Source organism: Euprymna scolopes, chromosome 21 (assembly GCF_053919585.1).
Source record: "Euprymna scolopes isolate OS-2025 chromosome 21, ASM5391958v1, whole genome shotgun sequence".
NCBI classification, from domain to species: domain Eukaryota; kingdom Metazoa; phylum Mollusca; class Cephalopoda; order Sepiida; family Sepiolidae; genus Euprymna; species Euprymna scolopes.
In genome coordinates, this window is record NC_136502.1 from 53,508,800 (window position 1) to 53,532,319 (window position 23,520).

Genomic DNA, 23,520 nt, shown 5'->3' on the forward strand with positions numbered 1-23,520 from the left:
GGATTAAAATTGTGCAGTTGTTTATAAAAGAGCTAAAATCGATTCATGTTTCGAAATAAATTTATTTGAACTTAAATTATTAAGCACTAAAAAATTAAATTTTTGATGCAATAAATATTCTATGGATAGGAAATCTAAATACTAATTTAACTTCATTTCTAATTGTGTTAATACAGATATAAATCAATATAATCACCGTTTGTTTCTATTTACACTGAATTATCTCATTTGTTGATACAAAAATTCTTAATGTTGAGTACTGTCAGGGAAATCAAAAAAGTCAATCAACTGGTCTTGTTGCAAGATCGTGACTTCCTGCTGGTTAAACCGCTGTAGATCGTCTGAATTTATTAATGTTATAATTTCCCTTCATTCCGTGGTGGTAAACAGTGGCCTAGAGATTTAGTTTCTCACTAGCAGAGCCAAAGATGGCTTTGTTGAGCGGCTCAAATCCTTTGACCAGCAACAATCCTCACTTCCTACTCTGATGACTTCAAAAGCATGAAATACTAATGTCTGTAGGTATAAAATATAATTATTCATATTTTCTAATAGTAAAAATATCTTTAGATATATATGTATAAAGATAGAGGGAGACCGAGAGAGATCTTATACTTTTGGGGACAGTACAAAATTACATTATCATAATTATGAATGGAGGCTTTGTTTTAATATTCATATAATAAATAATATGATATGTTAATATAAGAAACAAAAGAAGAAAAAAATGAAAGTCAACCAATCGATTTTGCCCTCAATCGTCAAGAGCTGTATTGGGGATTTTTCCTTTTTGATAAAAAAAAAAGTCCTTGATATTGCTCTTAACAAATAAGGCTGAAACTGGTTGGCTAATATTTTTTTTTATTTTGTATTACTTTTAATCATGAATATTAAAAAAAAAGCCTTCCATTCATAATTTAAGGAGAGAAAACTCATTAATTTAACGAGGTTATTAAGAGTCTTCTATAAACGAAAAGCAAGATATATATTTTTATTAATGTAGACAAATTTACAAGGTCGTGACACTGGACATGCTAATCTTTCAAACAGATGGTTCGTTAAAACCACAAGTCCTCGTCAAGTGACTTAAAATAAAGTTTGTCTTCCACAGAAGAAACCCAGTTCTTGTTTTTTTTTTTTTTTTTTTGTAAGTTGCCTGACAGGAACTTTAACCAACCATCTCTCTGAAACATTAGCAAGTCCAGTGTCGCAACCTTGTAAATTTGTCTATATAAATATATATATATATATATATATATATATATATATATATATATATATATATAATTATTATTAAATATCTCTTGGTGACCCAATACTAAATTATCTCTTGTTGACTTTACATTAAATCATCTCCACTGTTGACTGCATACTGAAATAGCTCAATTGCTGACTGCATATTAAATAATCTCTGTTGTTGCCTGCGTACTAAATTATCTCCTTGTTTAATTTATACTCATTAGAAAAAGCCATATCCTGGCGTTCCCTGGCTTGAATATAAAAGAAGCATTTAACCATAAAAATATCTACAAAAAGAAATTCCAGAAAAAATTTTTTCCTAATAAATTGTGGTACAGTTTTTGGGCCCAAAAAGTTGTTTTTTTTTTTTTTTGCAGTGATGATGTAAGCAAGCAGTTCTGACATTGCAGAGAAAGCCGAATCGAGTTTCACTCCTTCTACAGATAACGAACCAAACGAACTTTGTAAACTATAACTTACTTTTGGTTATATGTTTGATAAAATGAAAAATAAAATAGTTTAGTTTGTATTGTATAGATTGTTCGGTTATGTATATTGTCGCCATTTTTATTTTGTCAAACATGTTTCCTGGTCGAGTTTTTGTGAAATGTTCGTTAATTTCATCTGATATACTCTAACTAAAGTTATAACGAAATTAAATTTTTTAAAAGTAATACACATTTCTATTTAAGACAGAAAAAATAACTTGCATCAATAAAAAATACACACCAAATTTCTCGTCCCAAAATTGAGAAACCATTCAGCCATGTCGATTAACTAGGCAGGAAGTGGATGTTCATTACTTCTTAAATCACTTTAATATCTAAAATATTTAACTTTTTCCTTTTTTATTTACATTTTTTAAAGTGGTTCACATATAATTACAAAGAAGTAGATTGTGAGTCGTTTAGATGACAAGTTCAGTTACTGGGAGTGAATTCCTTTTGTTATTTGTTTATTCATAAGTGAGATTCTAATTATTTCTAAGGTAAATACTTTTTTTATATTCCACTGGGAAACGGAGCTGGTGACCCTAGTGCAGTCAAGAAAAATAGAAAAATAATTACTTAAGTTAAAAGAAATAAGTATTAGTTTCGTAGTAAACAATTTTTAAAATCCCTTTGTAAATAATTTTTTTCTGCTGCTTTGTGGTTTTTTTTTTTCATAAGGACGTTTTCTACAATTCTACAACATTGAAACTTCGCAAAAGTTATGTAATAATGAAAAAATAAAAATTATTTGTAATCTCTTCATCCGGTGAACAGAAAGAAGATAACTGTTTTATAGTAAACATATTTTATTTTTTATGAAAAATAAGTATCTACTTTTGCAAACCAATCTTTAAATAATGCAAATAGGTCACCAACTGTTCTCACTGTATCAGATGAAATATTTATGGAATGTTTAAAAATAATTTAGATGAACAGGGGGAAATTCCACCACCTTTACATACATACAGTACAACTATATTGACACACCAGATCACCAAAGTAAAGCAACGATGAGTCTGGCCAGTACCAGATGGGTGAGCATTTGGGAAGGCTAGGCGCTGTATGTACTGCACAGAGTCATCAAAATTTCAAGGTTGGTATCTGGGGGGGTGTTAAACCTACAGGGGGAGATACACCCTCGAATCAAGATGGAAAGTAACGGGAAACTACCATCTTTACTTATCTTCCCAAGATTACAATGGCTGTAGAATTTGGTGAGCCATGGTCACCAACGCTGTTAAAACAGCAAGGCCACTGCTGCCATACATATAATGTGATATACTTGCTGTCAGGATTGTTGCTTCACCCCTAATTTGAGTTGTCCATAGAGTTACTCCTCATTTCCAGAAGGCATGCAAGTGGGAATTTTGACTGCTTCTTGAAAACATCATTCTACTACATTCATCAAATAATTTTACACATTTTACACTTTTTATAATGATATTACAGTCAAAATGTTACTTTCTTTATGAGGCACAGATTGTACTCATTTATTAGCCTTTTTCCTTCACTTTAAAATATTTAATAATCCTATTTCAGGCCTTGTCTAGTCAATAGGTGGTCTTTATCATTTTTGGGGGAAATCCCCCTCTTAGGTTTAAAAAAACACCAAGATTTTTTTCATTAAGAATATATCCCCGATGCTAGAAGACAAGCAACAGGAGACAAAAAGAAAAATAGTGGCCAGGATATATGGAGAGAGTCTAACATCTTTTAAATTCATTCAGACGATGACAAAAGAGGAAAAAGGGCAACTTAAGAGAGCAAAACTTATGCCAGCTAAAAAGAAGAGAAATAGAAAATGAGATAAGATTGAGAATGGAAATATCTGATGACGACAATTATCCAGAGTTCAATTGAGTGATAAAAACTGGCAACCAAAACGATCAGTTAGAGTTTGCAACAGCAATGAAGGTGAAACTTTCTCAGCAAGAAAGCAGAAAGAGAAATGGAAAGGAAAGAAAGAAAGCACATGCTACTATCTCTGATGACCATTCACAAATCAAGGACAATGATGATAGCTGGTCAAATCAGTAACCCTATAGTGATGAAGACGATGATGCTGAATAAACTCTATCAATCTGGTCAAGAAACATCTTTGCAAACTTTTCACTCTAACAATAAGGCTACCTGATTATGGGGCACAGAGCTGGCTTTGTTTACATTAGTTGTCTTTGAAAAGACAATGTAGGTCAGTTATATTGTGACTTGTACTTTTGATACTCCAAGTAGGCAAAGGAAATGGAAGGAAGATGGAGTGGGGAATTGTGCCATTTTTCATAAATGCTGAAATTGATTTAAAACGTTCTTTTACTGATCATGTTACATTATTTAATTTTTTTCTAGGTATAAAACTGTTTCCCTTATATATATATATATATATATATATATATATATATATATATGTGTGTGTGTGTGTGTGTGTGTGTGTGTGTGTGTGTGCGTGTATGTGTGTGTGTGTGTGAAGTTTGTTTTTTTTCAGTCAAAATTATTATTTTGTCCTTGGTATCTATTTTTGTAAAGTAGGAGGTAAAATTACTTTGGTTTACCATAAATATCAGATTTTCAATTAAGACGAAAGAATAATTGATAAGTTTATGAATTTTCAAAGAAGTGAGAATTGAAAGAGCATGGGAAGTCAACAGACAAAACCAAATAAACAAATTGTGTTTTTGACTTATGTGATATGAAATAAATTCAGTAACGTTATAGTTAATTACAGATATGTTGGGAGAAAACATAGTTCTCGAGTTTTTTGTTTTACTTTATATAAAAAATACATTATAAATACCAGTTTTTTAAGGAAATATTACTTATGAAGATTCTAGGAGTCAGACTAAAACACCATTTTAAATATGTTTTGAGATGTTCTGTAATCTACTCCAGCATCATGAAGAATAATAAAAAGTATTACAAAAAGGCAGACTGCAATATTCAAATAAAACTATTCTTCCAATATTCTCTCATTCCTCAAATACAATAAGGATGTTAGGTAGAATATATGCAAAATTTAGTGTTTCTCATTTATTTTGGAGATCTATTAGCAAATGTAGAAAATAGAAGTTACAAAATAAAAAAGAAACGGTGACTTACTGATAATTATGTTTACAACGTATCTAGTATATGTGAGTGATGTAGGAAGACAATTGTAGGAGAGTGAAACATTTTGTTGCCCACTTTGTGGGAGCACATATTTGAGAAGCAATTTATCTGGAACAAATATACTTAATTATAAAGGCGAAAAAAACTTTAGGAAGCACCGTTGGTGTTGAGTTAAAAAGATTTGCAAAGAAAGCGTTTGGTTTTTTCCTATTGTCACTAAAGTAAAAAAGGGAAAATCAAGTTTACTAGATAATCTCTTTAGTTAAATTTATACTAAATTATCTCTTTTGGTGAATTCAATTTGAAATATCTTCTTTGATGATTTCATATTAAATAATCCTTCTTGTTGCCTTCATATAGAATTATCTCTTTGGTTGAACTCATACTGAATAATATCCCTTATTGACACAATACTTCAAACAACATGCGGGTCTATATGTATATAACACGCTTTGCAACTTAAGCATTTCTTAGCATCAGGAAATGTTGTGTTTTCTCCAAAAATAGAAATTTCTTTTCATATAGATTTTTTTAAATTAAAATCTAATGGAAATAAAGAAATTATAATTTCAAATGATGGGTCACAAACTTAAGAAAAATGTGACTTTCCACTTTTTTACTTTAGCTTTAGTCATTCTTTGAGGTCTTTGGCAAATACTTGATATCTTATGAATTATACTTTTATCTGTAGAATCTTTTTTGTTTAATTTTAAATCGATGTCATAGTGGCCATCTCTTCAAAAAATCTTTCATCTAAACAGCTCGAAACTTCAATAGTCAAATGTAAAAACTTGTACTATTAATTTTTTGTCAACCAAAAATTTTCTGAAATCTATTTGTGAGTTTACCCTGATGCTATTCAGCAATAATAATTACTTTCTCGTTAAATGTAAGTTTGCTATGTATCACTATGCAGCCTGTTTGTCTATGTTTTTTCTTCTCTTTTTCACTCCAAACAAGGCATATTGCAACTTGGTTAATTTTGGCTCATGTCTAACAGGGACTGAGTGGAGTTTAGCCAAAAAGTATCTGTTCATATAACATTTAAACTTATGCATGTCAGTACAGACAGAGAAGCAGGAAACTGGGAGGGAATTCAAAATTCTAGCCATATGAGGGAAGAGTAGAAGTTTTTCCAGTATCTAGGAATCTCAACAATGAAGGGATCAGATATTGCTGCTTGTCAGATTAGTCAGGGATAAGTATGTCAAGTGCTCTGATTTTATCAGAGCACTTGACATTAAAGTAATTGTAAAAAAGGCACAGGGATGCAACATTGCAGCAATGGGACAGAGATAGGGTGGAGCCTATTAGATTTTTTTTTTTTACACGGTGGTCACCACTTATCAAGGCCTGGAGAGCCACTCAGGGATAAGGGTTATTGCAAGTACAGTACGTCAGTGTGGAGATTTGGTGAAGTGTTTACTTAAGGGGGCGGTTCATTAGGAATTTGTTAACGTTGGACTTGAAGACATCCAAGTTGTAGTCAAGTGGGAAGCAGGCAGATGGAACAGAGTTCCACAGGCGTGCAGTTCTAAGAAAGAAGCTTTGTTCATGGAATCCACATTTTGATTTAGGCACAGATATAGAGTGGGGGAAATTTTTCACAGTGGATTCAGCTAGACAGGTGTTTTTCGTGAAAGATTGTCAAGGGGGGACCAGAGATTGGAGTTCAGACGAGCACCTGCCATGGAAATAACGATAAAACAAGGATAGGCTTGCAACGTCTCTTCTGTGGGAGAGAGGTTGCAGGGTAGAGAAAAGGGCATCCCCCACTAAGCCATGAAGTCTATTTTGTACTCTGTCAAGGCAGGATAGGCTTTTTTTAGCAGCCCCTGCCCAGATATGGCAGCAGTATTCCATCCTTGGACATACTTGGCTTTTACATAGATAGAGAATTGCATCAGTAGTGAGATATCTTGTCAAAACACGGGGCTTCTAGATTTGAGATTCTTTTTCGGAATGTCTAAGAATGAAAGCAGTGGTAAATGAATCAGGTCAGATATGACAACAATAATCCATGTGTGGGGAATTGTTACTTTGTAGATATATAGGATACTCTCTGGTGTAAGTAAGTTTCTAGCATTATCGAGAGAGCCCACATTCTTTGCAGCAGTTTTGGTAATGTCCTCAATATATTTGTAGTAATTCAGGTTTCTTGTGAATGTTAATGTAGCTTTCACTTCTGCCATGAAATTATTTACCTTCTCATACCATTACCATCCTTCTTGCTTTGTTTTCACATCCCTTTTTGTGTACTCACTTTTTTCTTCATGCTCAGAGTGGCTAAGCTACCATAAAATTCTCTTTGAATTTCAGTCATCACAGACGTTTTTATTGAGTTTTATTGTTGAAGTGTATTGAGGAAAAAATTCGGTGAAATGTTTACTAATCTGATTTTTTACAGCTGTTAATGTATTAGCTGATGTTTAGCATTGAGGTTTATTGATGAAGAGTATATTGTTCAGTCCTCTATTTTGCTCTTTCACTGTTTCTACTAAGGTTGTGTGCACCAATGAATCTTTCCTAGCAAAGCAGAAAATAAGAGCTACCATTTACCTCTCTCTGCAGTATTCCTTAGTACATTTGAATGGATTGGGCTTATAGTTTTCCTTCCACATTGTGTAACATTAATATTTGCCTTCTGGCCATTTATCTGTTAACAATGGACATTATACAGATTCTCGCAGTGATGTCAGCAGTGGTGATGCATACTATCAAATTTCCTTTTCGCAACCAAGCATTCTTTGTTTTCTGTATGATTCTTTGAACGAGAGTTTATTTTTTGTACCAAGTCTTTTTCTGGCACATTCCCTCTTCCCACCTTAAAGCTGTATACATATTGGCCATATATTGCACCAGAATATATTGTTGTCCATTTTCTTATTGTGTTAGTGGATATCTAACCTTTATTTAGTCTATACTTAGGTTCCTTTACACCATCCAAATATTCTTTGCAAAATATAGATTTATTTTTATTTATATTTTTCATTTGTGTAAATAAGGCTTTTATTTCAGCATGCGACTCCTTCCACCTCATATCTTAACTGGGTTGGTTTGGAATGGAAATCATCCAATTTTAGTTTCTTCACCTTTTTTCTGTTCTTTTTCCCCTGACATTCCATGTGATTGAAAGGAAGATATCCAGGCCATTTAATTTTCAAGTATATTATCTGCCTGCGTTAACTTCTCAGAACTGTTTTCTGTTATTCTGCCTTCATTTCTTCTTTCGTTTTGTTGAGATAAAGTATTAAGTGTCATGTATATTACATGTTTAATTTAATTCTGAAAAGAGTTAGTTGGATTATTATGAAGGCTTTATTTGTATTAATTTTTAACAGTCTGATTTTAACAGCCACACCATCTAAGTTTTTCTTGTGGTGTGCTCACCTATGGATAATAATGAACTCTTTCATTGAATCAGGAGAATGTGTCTCAGAGCATTAGAACATGGTTATGCTCAAGTCTTGCACTCATGTATTTCAATACCAACACTCTTCATATTTGTGTTCCCATTCAATATATTTCATTTGCACAAATTACCAAGCTGTGTCTTTCTTTTCGATCCTTACAAGGCTACAACATTTTAAAATCAGTTTAGTCCGCTTATTCTTCAGTTCGATCTGTTCCATAATCACTCAATATTTCTGGTATCTCGCTTTTGTTTCATTTTATTTCCATCGAAATTCTCAAAAATCAATGAACCCCTTCCTGGGACTAATACGATCTCTATATGAGATACAGATATTTGAGTGTTCCATTAAATTCTTTTTTACTTCTCAATAGTTGGGTTAATAAAGAATTAAGAGCATACATTTTTCTCTCCTTGATTGACCAGTTTAGTTGACAATTATGTTATGGTATATGTTTTAGTGGTTGCTTGATCTTATTGAAGTCCAAGACAAGAATTCATCTAGTCTGGTGGAGTAGCCATCTTAGTGTTGTTACTATAGGCAACATCATTTAGAAAAGATGAACCAATCCTGGTATAAACCTGTGTACAATAACCATACCAAAAGAACTTTATTTGGCTTCAACTGCTGTTATTTTGAATATTCAATCAGTGTTTACTAGTAGGGGGAAGTATCCTCATACTAGGTTGTCCTGACAAATCCCCATACAGAGAGATACCTTAGATGCTCTAGCATAGTGTTTATATAGAGAGATACATAAGTTCCCTGAGGAGAGTGTCTAGGAAGTACTTAAGTTCTCTCTTGAATGTATTGTTTTATGTCTTTTCAAATGTGAACTTGTTGTGAATGAAGAGTAACACTCTTCACAACGGAATGGTCGTTCGCCCGTGTGTTTTTTCACATGTTGCACCAAATGCGACTTACGATAATATGATGCATCGCATTCATCACAAGAATACGGCTTTTCACCTGTGTGCTTTTGCATGTGATGCACCAAGTGTGATTTCTCAGCAAACGAAATGTTGCACGTTTCACATGAAAAAGGTTTCTCCCCAGTATGGACGCGGACGTGCCGCTCGAGATGCGACTTTTGCGAAAAGTTAACGTTGCACACTTCACAGCGGAAAGGCTTAACACCAGTGTGTGTGCTCATATGTCGGTTCAGTTTCGATCGTACAGTGAAAGCCGAGCCGCAAGTTATGCATGAATGTGGTCGTTCACCCGTGTGTGTTCGAATATGTTTTTTCATGTTTGAATTTGATGCAAACTTTGACCCACAAACTTCGCACTCGTATGGTTTTTCCCCACTGTGCACACGCATATGTTGCACCAATGCCGATTGCCAAGCAAATGCAGAATCGCACACTTTGCATGCATAAGGCTTTTGTCCAGTATGTGTGTGCATATGTTGCAACATGTTTGATTTCTGTGAAAACGAAGACGAGCATAACTCACACTTATACGGTTTCTCTCCACTGTGGGTGCGCATATGTTCATGCATATGCACCTTCTCGGAGAATGCAGCATTGCACGTCTCACACTTGAATGGCTTCTCTCCAGTATGTGTCCGTAAATGTCTCTCCAGGTAAGACTTCCATAAAAACGAAGCCCCACAAATAAGACAAGAAAAAGGTTTATCGTCAGAATGCGATCGTATGTGTCGTTTTAAATATGAACTCGTCAAAAATGAAGATCCACAAATGTCGCAATGGAAATTTTTCTCTTTAGTCTTTTTTTCCATTTTTTTTTTAATACAATGGGGTTACTTCTTATTAAAGCTCGAAGGTTTTAAACATCCAAAGTTTAAGAAGCATCCATACCCAAGATTTCGGAATTAGGAATAAAAACTGGAAAATAAATACAAAAAATTAGAGAGCTTATTCCATAATAGGATTTACAATAATAATAATAATAATAATAATAGTAATAGTCAAATATACAGAGGGAGCTATATGGAATATGAACAATCTCAATATAATGCTAGTAATTTGTAAGAGTAGTAGAGACAGCCCACAAAAATAAATACACAAAATTAAATCATTCCAATCATCATTTGGTTATACCTATTCAGAATAATAATAATAATAATAATAATAATAATAATAATAATAATAATAAACAATAATCATAATGATAATAATTATAATAGGAACAATAATAACAATAATAGTTATAAAAAATGATAAACGATACAAAAATAAACAAATATGCAGAGATTGCCAGAAATCTGAAAAGAATATGAAACAAGAAAGTCAATACAATAGCAAGCATTTATTATAAAGCAGTAGAAATCCCCCCCCCTAAAATAAGAGTGGGAGAAATTGGAATCAAAGTAGAGATCGAGACTATACAGCAGTTAGCAATGCTAAAATCAGCTGAAACCTTAATAAAAACTCTCTGAGTGCGACTTCCATAAAAATGAAGACCTACACATGAGACAAGACAAAGGCTTGTCATCTCTCTTTTTTTTCATTTTTTTTCTTTTAAGATAGTAATGCTGGATATAAGGCAGCCAAACCAGCTAAGAACATTCTCCTGCTTTTTATTGATCCCAGCCGAGAGATCTTTTTAATATCCTCGTTTGTTCCCTGCACTGCAATTATCTGGATTTCTCTTGCACTTGGTTCACCAGAAATATTAGCTAGGTAGGACTTCAGGATCTTCTTCATAAACCATGCGGCACCTATAATATCTTCTGTGATTGAAATCTCCCTAAGGTTCCGATTTCTTTTTATATCATACATGAGACTTTGATATTTGGTCTGTTTCTCCCTTTTCTGTTTTATTTTACTTCAGTCGAAGTTCTCAGAAATCAAGGGGCCCACAACCTGGGTCTAACACTTGAAGTCTATATGAGATACATAGATATTCGAATGTTCCACTTAAGTTCTTTATCCCTCAAAAACTGAGTTAGCAAAGAAGTTGAGAACATAATTTTCCTCTCCCCAATTAACCATTTTTATATGTTTTAGTATATCTTTCATTTTGGTTTCTTGGTCTTACTGGATTCCAGGACAAGAATTTATCTAGTCTGGTGGAGTATCCAGCTTCGTGCTATTGCTTGAGGTAACATCACTTGGAGAAGGTGCACCATTCCTTGTAAAAGCTAATATGGGTTAACCATAGTTAGGAGATTTTATTTGGGCAGCGAATACTATGTGATTTTGAATATTTGGTCAGGGTTACTTGGAAAAAGTATCCTCATGCCAGGTTGTTCTGACAAACCCTTGTACAGAGAGACCTTAGACACTCGAGGACAGTGTCTAGTAGGCATTCAAGTTCTCCCCTCTGAATGCATTTGTGTGTGTCATTTCAAATATGAACTCGTCGAATATAAAATTCACAAATGTTGTAATGGAAAATTTTGTCTTTTGTCCTTTTTTTCTATTTTTCTTTTTATAAAGGAGTCACTGTTTATCAAGGCCTAAAGGTCTCTTGAGGATACAGGTTAATAAATGTGAGGAGGTTGGTGAGACAACACTGTAATAATGGGTAGTGAAGGAAATTGGGTAGAATTTGATAATTTAAGATGGCAGCTAAAGCAGAACTTGTTTATATTGAGCTTGAAAGTAATCACATTGTAGTCTGCTTGTAAGCAGCCCCCGTGTTGTAAAGTTTCATATTTTTGTCCAATCCTTGTTCCGTTTTTTTTGTTAAATATTAAAATATATACATTAATCAGCCAAAGTTAAAGACGCATTCATATCCAAAGTTTTTTGATTAAAAGAAAAAGGGAAAATGAAAATAAATACAAAAAATTAGAAGCTCATTTCACATTAACAATATTCAAAGACACAAAAGAGCAAATATAGAGCTCACTATGGATCTGAAAGGAATATGGAACATGAAGAAAGTCAATATAATACCAGTAATTGTAGGAGCACTAGAAACAGCCTGTAATAAAAAGAATTGAATGAATATTAAAAAAATATAGTATTTCGATATTAGTTGGATATATCCTTCCAGGATAGCTTTACATTAATGATAATCATAATAATAATAGTGAATAGGACTTTTTTTAAAATGTATCCTTTTTAAAATATTAAAAAATGGATAAGAATAATTTGATAGGATATTTAGTAAAAAATCCATTGATCGAAATTCAAAGCTCCCCCTACCAGCATCCAAATGTCGGCAAACGATTAATACATAAGATAGCCAGTCATTAAAGAAATTAGCCAGGGAAACATGATAAAAAAAAACTACTCCTATAAAGAGAAGAACATATGATCTAGTTCGCACTTGGAATTGTACAAAAACTTACAGCAAGTCCTTACTTATATATGTAAATTTTTTACTTTTATTTTTTTTTTTTTGTTAATGTCTTTGATAGTGTGGCTTGCCTCCAATATATATGAGGTAAACCACTACCACTGTGACAGGACCACAGAAAGACCACAAACACCACACTATGAAAAAATGACAAAAATAAATATTGAAAAGCATAGGACCCAGAAGAAAGATCTGAGTGTCATGACCAGCAGGTGTTCCTTTGTTGGCAGAATAAGGGACTTGGTCATAATCCTGTGAATATTAGCTCTTTGAATTCCAAGAGCAAAATTATCACAAACCCCACACAGTAAAGCAACCCTTCTAATTTCAGGTACCATAATATTACTGATCAAACACAGGATTGTAAAAATAACTATAAGCCAAAAACCTGGAGGAAGAATTGGACAAGAGAGAATATACTGAAAATGGAATGCTATTACAGAAGCCACCCGAAAGAATGAGGCTATCAGAAACGAATAAAAGAGTTATAGGACATGTCTACAGATGACCATCCAACAGAACAAAGAATCACAGACCAAGTAAATTTTATCAAGAAAGATTGCAAAGTTTGAACTAATGGAAATGTGAGTGGTAAATCTGAACAATTATAACCCGTGCCCCACTTGGGGAGGTATGCCAGTATATGAGTTTGAATACCCCAAAAAGTTCAATAGTTATTTTGATCACCCATAAAAATTCTCACAACACGACAGTTTGGCCTTGATCGTCAACATGAGGACAGAGTTTTATGAGGGATTCTGGTTATTCTGTTTCAAAAAGAAAAGTATACCGATCCAGGGAGATAGATGCGGCCCACACCACATTGTGTTTGTTGTTGCTGATGTGTGGATTACAGCACTCTTTTTAGTGTTAAGGTAGGCACTCTTCCGCTGATAGATGGTACCTGAAAAATAACTCAAGTTGGCTGTCTGGTCTGGGAGCAATGCAAACTATTTTGCAGAAGAAATAAGTAAAACCTCCAGTTGTTGGTTTTCTTTTTTATAAAAACTATATTAATAGAAACTATATAACTACAAAGTTCTAATATAATACCACTGTACAAGATAATTGTTTAGGCAGTTGAAATAAAATCACTTCAAAGTCCACAGTTTAATATATGTTGTATCATCTACAACTGGCAGTGCTTTCACCTGGAGAAACGGTAATGCATTATTCTAGATTTAATTTTTGTAAAATTTAAACATTGATAGATGGAAAGCTTATAGACACAATTAAATTTTTTTTGTTCTTTTCTTTCTTTGTTATCATGAACAATTTGCAGATGTGGATGTAGGGGGTGTTGGGAAGCCTTTGTTGTGGTAATGCTATCAGTCGTGAGAATTTTCTCGACATACAAAATCTATTCTTTTTTTTATGCAAAATGTGACATGTGATTAAAATGTTATTGCGAGCGAGGGATTAACAGCAGAATCTCAAAGTTAACGTGATTTAGACGTAGTCAGAAGGTTTTTGGGTTCAGCTCGCTGTTAGCTCGATTTTCCCAATTTCACTGTTCAACTGCTCTCAAACTGGCCTCAACTAAAAACGTGCTGGTGCATAAGCTTATATAATGAGGTGGGTGGGTGGGGATTGAAGCTTCTCTGGTCTAAACTGGCCAATTAGAGTGGTTATGACACATTCCCTTCTCTTCTGATTAGCTCCATACATAATCGTGTATTGAAGTAAATTTCCATCGAATTTGTTCCCATGCTGTCTGTCCTTGAGAGTTAACCTCTGGGTAAGATACTGTTTTCCAAGTTTAGCCAAAACAACTTTTCATACCATTCTCTCAAAATTAATTGGTTTCTTCACAAAATAATATTATTATTAAAATAGTATTATCAATCCCCTAATCTGCTAACCGAAGCTACCTTTCCTTGGTTGATTGCATCATCGACCAAATAATAGTCAGCAAGACAATTGACTATTGCCCAGGATTGTTCACAAAATAAAAAGTTCTAACTTAGTTCTATTATAACCGTTATTAATGTAAAATCCGACTAGAGGTAGTTGGGTCACACAGTACAAGCAAAACAAGACCTATCAAAACCATGAAAACAAATTTTATGAAAATGTAAACAGAAAAAGAAAACAGAACAACTAAAAAGGGAACTGCTGCCAGTGAGTACAGGCTCATAACCTGTTTATAAACTATGTAGAAAATCTTAATGATACAACTTAGAAAACAAATTGACCAATACTTTAATAATCGTGGATGACTTCCTGAGGTAGAGAAAGAATATCGCAAAAGTAAAAAAAGAATGCATGATCTACTGTACATAGATCAAATGATCCTGAAGGAGATAAAAAGTAGAAAAAGAACATAGTCATGGCATAGATCGACTACAAAAAAGTGTGAGAGTATCCCTCAAGCATGAATACTAAAATGCTTGAGGATGTACAAAATATCAGATAAGATTATCAATCTGATTGAAAATGCAATGAGAACATGGAAACTTAAACTGACAGCTAAAGGACAATGCATAACTGAGATAAAAATACAAAGTATTTTCCAGGGAGATTCCCTGTTACCACAACTGTTCATCATAACTATGATGCCTCTTAATATACTAAGAAAATACTAAGCTTGATATATACTAATACAGATGAAAGAATAAGCTGCCTAACCAAAAAGTTTTCATAAGAAACAAAAAAGAACATGAAACACTAATAAACACAACCAGAATCTTCACCCAGGATATTCGAATGGAGGTTGAAATGAAAAGTGCACACTCCTATTTATAAGCATAAGAAACTGAAGGCAGTGGAAGGTATGGAATCACCCAACCAAGAGGAGGTGAAGATACAAGGTGAACATAACACAAATATTTGGAGGTTCTGGAAACAAGACACCATCAAAGCAATAGAAATAAAAGAGAAAATTGGAAAGGAATACCTAGGAACAAAAATTTCTCGAAAGTAAATTATATAGTAGGAACCTAATAAAAGATATAAAAATATGGGCAGTATCACTAGTAAGATACTCTGGGTCATTTATAGACTGCACCAAAAAGGTACTGAGTTATCTTGACTAGATCAGAAAATTTATGAACATTCATAATTCATAACACAGAAAGAGTGATGCTAACCGGTTCTACATAAAAAGCAAAGGCATAGGAAGATGACTGGTTTGTATAAAAGACTGTGTAAATGTAAAAACAAATTGAAAAATACATAATACAGGACGCAGAAAAGGCTTATCACTATAGCAAGAAACACTGTAAAAATGAACAAAACAGAAAAGAGAAGCAAGAGATGAGAGGAAAAAAGAAAAATGGGAAGAGAAACAGCTACACATACGATTTATTAGAATGACAAAAGATGAGGCTCTTGAAAACATTTGGATATAGTTAGTAAAAGGAAACAGAGATACTGAATAACTAATAACAGTCACACAAGGTAATGCAACTATAACCAACTATTTTTTTTGTATTATTTGGACTATTATTCTCATCTTGGTTGTTTTTTTCACAACGTGTTGGCTGATGTAACCTCCAACCATCTCCAGGTGTATTCACAACATAATTCATAACAAAATTTACTGGAATAATTTTGAAAATGGAATCTTTACTTGTTTGCTGAAAACAAAATTTGAATAAGACATTTTAAAATTATTTTTAGTGCGCTATGATTTATATCGGTTTAGTACAGTCTAAATTAAATGTTGTTTATGACCGTTTAGTCCAAGAAAAGCAGTTCATTGATGGTGGGTCACGGACATGAATTAGGAATATGGGAATGAGTAAGAAAATTCAATATTACCACTTCTGTCGGTAAAACTTGCTGAGAGTGCTCAGTTTTGGGGTTGTTTTGAAAATGCAACGAAAATTTAAATTTCCGTTCCATTTTAATTTTTATTTTTTAAATTGTGCATGCACCAACAAAATCGAAAACTCACTGTTCACATTCGAAATGCCAACTTTTATAGGTTTTCGGGTATGCTAACAAGGTTTAGGGTGTTTATTCCGAAAGCCGTTCTTAACATGGTGAGGTTAGGGGTGTCTATAACCAAAAGCTGTTCTTAACATGGAGAGGTTGGGGGTATTTATTCCGAAAGCCGTTCTTCATTGTCAGCATACCCAAAAACCTATACAAGTTGGCATTTCGAATGTGAACGGTGAGTTGAACTTAATGTAAAAAAAATATCAAAAATTTTACCAAATTAATTTTTTTGCTTGTTTCGTTTTTGTTAATAAAATTTTATTTTTATATAAAAAAAATTGTTCGTTTTTTTATATAAAAAGTACTATTTTACTTTTTTGGTTGCTTTTGATTGTATTAGTGCATGCGCAATTAAAAAAAAAGATGCTTCTACATTATTGGGACGAGATTATGTAGTCAATAAGGAGTTATGCCGGCAAAATAACCGGAATCTAACTGAATTATTAAAAAAAAATAACTTTAATAGTGTTAGCAGGTGAAAAATTGCATCCATTTTTGTTTAATTCGAACGGAAAATTACCTCCCTGTTGAACTCCCGTGTTTTATGATCGTTTTCATCAAATTGAATTTTTTTATTTTCTTTACTAAATAATTTTGTACCCAATCGATTTTCGTAATTTTTGGATATAATCATCTTAAAAATACGAGGAATACGTAGATACCGTTGCTTTCATGTGACATTCAGTATTACGATTTCCGAAAATCTCGTCTCAATTCTGTAGAAGCGCCGAAAAGATTAAAATGGAACGAAATTTAAGTTTCCGTTCCATTTTCAAAACAACCACAAAACAGAGCACTCTCGACAAGTTTTACTCTTCTGTCAAATATTAACGCAAATAGATGACAAATAAGTTGGTTATGCAACATAAGCTGTTTTTGACGAATTTCCCAACGGTATTCACTTCAATTTATCTGCCGATAGTGGTAATGATTAAAACATTTTAAATATTAATCCAAAATGTTGTTGTTGTTGTTATTATTATTATTATTATTATTATTATTATTATTATTATTATTAAGAAAAGGTTAAAATTAATGTAATATTTTGAAAGAAAGAAAGACGTACGATGGAAAACGAATGGCAGAGAAAGACACGAACCTTATTTTGTGGCTTTTTTTCGTCATCCAAATTATTTTCATAATTGACAAAAAATCTTATTTGAAAGAAAAACATGCAACGGATTTCACAATTTTCTTTATCATTTGCTTTTTACTTTTAAGTAAATTGTGTTAATATATATATATATTGCTATTATTTGTTGTTTTTTAGTGATTACAAAAAGAGGAATGAAAGGTGTACTGGAGAGTGACGGCCAAGGGAGATAATTCCTATAAAGTGCAAAAGAATTAAGTTTAGAAATTTTAATTTTCGAAGACCACGTGACAGACACTTTTTGTATTTATATTTATTTCCTTGGCGTATATGGTGCTTGTGCAATGCAACGAAATTTCGAACAAATGCATTTCAAGTTAAAACAAAAAAGAAGCAATATTCTAGGTATATCAGAATTTTTGTACGAATTTTTGACACCCCTAACACGAAACTGCGAAGGAAATATAAAAAAAACGCGTAATTTCTCTTTTAAAAGTGGGTTGTTTATTTTCTTTATGGATTATACTTCCAAAATAAACTATTAAAGTTGCATAAAAAGTAATAGGAATAGTATTTTTTTTATTTAAAAAAAAAAAACAGTAATGAAATTAATTAAATTTTACGAACTCAGTATTTTTCAATTTTTAAACTTAAAAAAATCTATCCAAATTTTTCTATTGATTCTATTTTTACGATATTTTCAGGGTCAATGTGAAATTTTATGCTCTTTCCAATAAACCGAATATAATATTTTAGACAAACTTTTATTTTTTTTTAATTCACGCCCGCCTATTTTGAAATGTCTACCTTTTCACATGGCGTACAAATCTTTTGGGGCAGGGGGGGGGTTAATGTCGGAAGGACAGAATTAAAAAATTTGTTTTTTTTTCATTGGCGGATAATTTCAAATTCGAAGAAAACAATTGTTTAAAACAAAATTTTAAAAAATACATTATAGTACTTTTGGGGAGGAGGAATTTTTTTATAGAACTTGTGCGGCTTAACAGGTGCTTCTGCAGTTTAATTAACCGTTTTTCCATAAGTCATCATGTGCTCGCACGTAGCGTAAACGGAAGCTGTAAAATGGCGGAATGTAGTTTGTGGGTACCATGCAAACGGCAAATTTGCCCCCGGTTTGATTATCAGATTCATTGTCAGTGACCTCGATTTTCCCATAAAAAACAAATTAGAGTGGTCGGTGTTCTGTTGTAACGTATATGAATATTTACCGAAATTACATATAAAATACAGTTTCTGTAAAATATATGAGGGGAATTTTTTTTTTAGTGCGTATCCCCGCCCCCATATTTATTTTTTCGAAATTTGAACAAAATATATTTAAATCTATCGAAATTTCTATTTATTATGAAACATAAGAGTTCAAATAATTAAAACAGATTTACTTTTTCAAAAATTAAATACATGTATGGAACAAAAACTTATTTGAAGTCGCAATTAAAAATGATATAAATTTAATATTATGTTTTTTTTAAATGGCGTTTTTTAATATTATGTTGTTGTTTTTTTTTAAATAGCGTTTTTTCGACATAATATATACTATAATCAGTTCAATTACCAAGAAAAAGAAACTTCGTAAACATTAATTTTTAAAAGATTAAAATAATTAAAATTCCATTATTTCAAAATTTTCCATTACAACATAGATTTTTAATTGTGTTTAAGTTTTTTTTAAATATTAAGTTTTTATATAAACATGGCTCTTGTCAGCAATTTTATCACCAGATTAAAACCAATTTGAAAATGTTATTGACAAATATTCAGCATTTTGTAAGCCTCCCTCATATTTTGTTTGTCCCTTTTTACCGAACAAAATATGGAAGCCAAATGAACATTCAGTAAAACCGTATTTCATATTTAATATACAAATGTTTATAATATTATTAATCATTAAACTGTATAAATCTTAAAACCTAACAAAATTATAACAAAGATTTAGGCACCGCCAAAATTGGGGGGGGGGAGCAGGTCAGTACTTTTTAACAGACCGTCTTTTTAAAAATCTACCAAAAATCAGGTAATTATCCGATCAATACGAAATTTTCAGCGATTATTAAGAGAATGAACTTTATAACAGTATACTTATTTTTTATAAACGATATTTATATATATATTTTATTTTGCTTACAAAACCCCCCTTGTTTTGAAGTGGGAACAAATATGCTTAAAATAATCATCTGAAACTGAACTCAACATATTGTGTTGTTGTAAGGGACAGAATAATAGATTAAAAAAAAAAATTGTTTGCATATCTTATTTTGACGTCTGAATATCAGAACTTCGATTGTGTTTAATTATCCCGCTTTTGAGTTTTGAAGTGTGAAATTCGGTGAATATGTTAAGTAAAATAATTAATTTAAGTTAAGCAAAACAAAAAAAATTTTTTTAATATTTATACGAAAAAACATCTATGCTGATGACACGACCATCTACGGCAACACATCAAAGGCTGTAAATGACGAAGTTCTCTCGGATTCTCTCTCCTCTGATCTTGAGCGCGTGGTTCAGTGGGGGAAGATGTGGCTAGTTACCTTTAATGCATCCAAAACCAAACTCCTATCCTTACATCATCAACGCTCTGATCCCCAGCTGGCATCAATTGTGATGGATGGCTCTCGTCTGGGTGAGGCCCCGTGTTTTGACAAGCTTCTGGGTTTGACCTTTACTCCTGATCTGAAATGGAACACGTACATCAAGTCTGTTGCCAAGGTCGCTGGAAAGATGGTGGGATCCTTCTACCGCTCCAGAAGATATCTCACTACTGATGCAATTCTCTATATAAAAGCCAAGTACGGCCAAGGATGGAATACTGTTGCCATATCTGGGCAGGAGCTGCCAAAAACAGCAGAGACGTTGCGAGCCTATCCTTGTTTTATCGTTATTTTCATGGCAGGTGCTCGTCTGAACTCCAATCCCTGGTCCCCCCTCGCCAATCTTTCACGAAAAACACCCGTCTAGCTGAATCCACTGTGAAAAATTTCCCCCACTCTATATCTGTGCCTAAATCAAAACGCGGATTTCATGAACAAAGCTTCTTTCTTAGAACTGCACGCCTGTGGAACTCTGTTCAGTCTGCCTGCTTCCCTCCGGACTACAACTTGGATGACTTCAAGTCTAATGTTAACAAATTCCTAATGAACCGCCCCCCCTAATTAAACACTTCATCAAATCTCTCCACTAACGTAATGTATTTGCAATAACCCTTATCCCTGAGTGGCTTCCGGGCCTTGATAAGTGGTGATCACTGTGTAAAAAAAAAAAAAAAGCCATTTTAAAATTTTTGATAAATAAATTAACAATTTCTTTTTAGCGAGCCGAATAATGCATGACCATTATTAAACAGGGCATGCTTTGAATAATCGATACAAATAAAAATTCGATAAATATTGTGCCCTTTGTGTTAAAAATATCATCATTTTTTTTCGATCCCATTTGAAAACGTTTGCCGCCTTTCGACTACGGTGGACCAAACGCGCTGAAATAATTTTTTGTTTTTATTCTGCTTTAAATTGCCCCCCCCCATTTTGGGGAGCCTGGCCCCCACACACATACACATTAAAAACCAAACTCATACAAATGGTCACCCATCTGGTACTGGCCAGCCTCAGCTTAATAATACATTGAAATTTTTGTCACTGAAAAATAAGTTTTTTTGGCCTGTTTGGTCTTCCATAGTTTTCTCCTTTTCAAACACAAACGTAAACAGTGTCGATATAGACTCTAGATCGACGCGAAATATCTGGTTACCTATGTGAATAAGTGGAATTATTTTAAATTCAGGTACTTATATTATAATATTTTTGCATATTCTCATAGAAAATCATCCTAAATCTTAGTTAGACAACAAATAAATAAATTAATTATTTCAAAAACCTTTTTCTTAAATATTTATGTACGTTTTTTGTCAATTGTTAACTTTTTGGGAAAATTTAACATTTAAAATTTAATTAAAAACAGTAGAAAAAGTTTTACATTATTCTGTTTTCTATATAATAAAATTCAGGGTTTTATCTTTCTGGAAAAAAAAAGTTACTCAGAAATAATGGATTTTAATAAATGTAATTTCGTTTTAAAAAACAACAACAACTTGATTTTGCGGCCATTTTTGGCTGTGTCTACAAAGATTACTTATTAATTGCAGTTTGAAGAAGAAAAGGTTTTAAAAAATCATTAAGTCGCTTCTGCTTTTCCATAGTTCGTATAGTTAACACAAATCTGACGTCACGAAATCATGCATATTTTTTCACATTCATTTGGTAATGCCTACAGAAAGAAGATATCATATTCCAAAAATTACGTAATTTGATCAAGTATTTATTATTATTATCGGCTCACATGGAGCTTTCACACAATTCATCAAATGATCTGATTGGAGACCTGTGATGCTCTCTGGAAGCTGAGTGACAATAAGTCTCCCGTGACGTCCAGCTCTCTCTCCTCCTTCAATAGCATTTGCAAATAAATTTGCATCATCACACCAGCCTCTTACCATTGATTTCTCGCTGGCAGTGGGCATTGGTTTATACTGGAATTTGAGTGGCATTAAGCCTCCCCAAGATCCCAGTTCTCTTCGCACTTGTCCAGCGGAGGTCTGGCCAGTGCTCCCTCCTTGGTCTTTCCATCCTCCTTGACCTTTCTAAGCTCTTTGGTATCACTTTTTTGGGGGTGGGAGCGGTGGTGAAACAATGGAGAAATGCATGATGGGGGGTGTAGAACATGTAGATCAGCAGCTTTGGTGTTCTTCATTCCCTGTAAAGCTTATTCGTTATATTGTCTTATGTTATTCTCTGCATTCAAGTGTTTTCCTTAATATTTCAGCCGTTTTCCTTATCGTTAGGAATGGTATTTTTCCAGCTATTCCTCTGATTCCAATTTCTAACATTCTTTTTTCCAGGTTTTTCGGGATTGTTCCTAGTGCTCCTACTATTATCGGTACTATTTTGATTTTCTTCATCATCCAAACCCCTTTTAACTCTCTGGCTAGTTCTGTGTATTTGCTTCGTTTCTCCTTTTCTTTCATACTCACCCTGTGGTCAGCTGGGACAGCAAAGTCTACGATTTGACAGGATTTCTCTTTCTTGTTAATTATTACGACATCTGGTCTTCTTGCTTGGATGGGTTTGTCCGTCTGTATGTCCATGTCCAATAGGATTGTGTGGTTATTGTTTTCGAGTGCTGTTGCGGGTTTATGCTTGTACCATTTATCTGTACGCTGAAAATGCAGCCGTTTGTACAATTCTCAGTGCACCACCCTCCCCACTTGGTCATGCCTTTTGTATTCCTTTTGGGCCAGTTTGCTGCATTCACTTACTATATGGTTTATCGTTTCGTCTCTTGGTCCACAGAGTCTGCATTTGCTGTTTTCTTGTGTTTTATTGATCCTTGCTTTGATATGGTTGGTTCTTATCAAGTTATCTTGAGCTGCAGTTATTAGAGATTTGGTTTCTCGGTTTATATGTCCTTTTCGCATCCATGTCCAGATGTTTTCGTTATTCTCATCTTTTGTCATTCTTATGAATCTTCTGTGTTGTTTCTCTTCCCATTTCTCTTTTCTCGTTTTGTCATTTGTCTCTCTGTTTTCTGTTTTATTGGTTTTCTCCATATCTCTCGCTGCCATAATTATCCTTCCAGTGTTTTACCTTATGTATTTTTCTAGTTCTTTTTCTGTGTCCTTCACAGTCTTTTATACAGATCAGTCCTCTCCCGCCGTCTTTCCTTTTCACGTAAAGTCTGTCAATATCGTCCTTTGGGTGTAGTGCATTATGCATGGTCATGAGTTTCCTGGTTTTCTGGTCGAGCTGTCTCAGTTTTTCTTTTGTCCATCCTATAAACGGTCCAGAGTATCTTAACTAATGATACTGCCCATGTATTTATACCTTTTATTAGGTTTCTGCTATATAATTTCGTTTCCAGGAGTTTTCTTGTTCTCCTGAGGTATTCTTTTCCAATT

The 23,520-nt window shown here is 33.3% G+C and overlaps 1 protein-coding gene across 1 annotated transcript; it reads right to left on the reverse strand.

Annotated features, from left to right (window-relative positions):
- Nucleotides 1-4,207: 4,207 nt before the first annotated feature.
- Nucleotides 4,208-17,855, reverse strand: LOC145242353 (uncharacterized). The gene is made up of 2 exons (XM_080105359.1): nt 17,559-17,855; nt 4,208-10,092 (listed from the first exon to the last, which is right to left on the reverse strand). Exon 2 carries the CDS (start codon nt 9,984-9,986, stop codon nt 9,024-9,026), a length of 963 nt encoding a protein of 320 aa, XP_079961485.1. The 5' UTR covers nt 9,987-10,092; nt 17,559-17,855; the 3' UTR covers nt 4,208-9,023.
- Nucleotides 17,856-23,520: the final 5,665 nt, after the last annotated feature.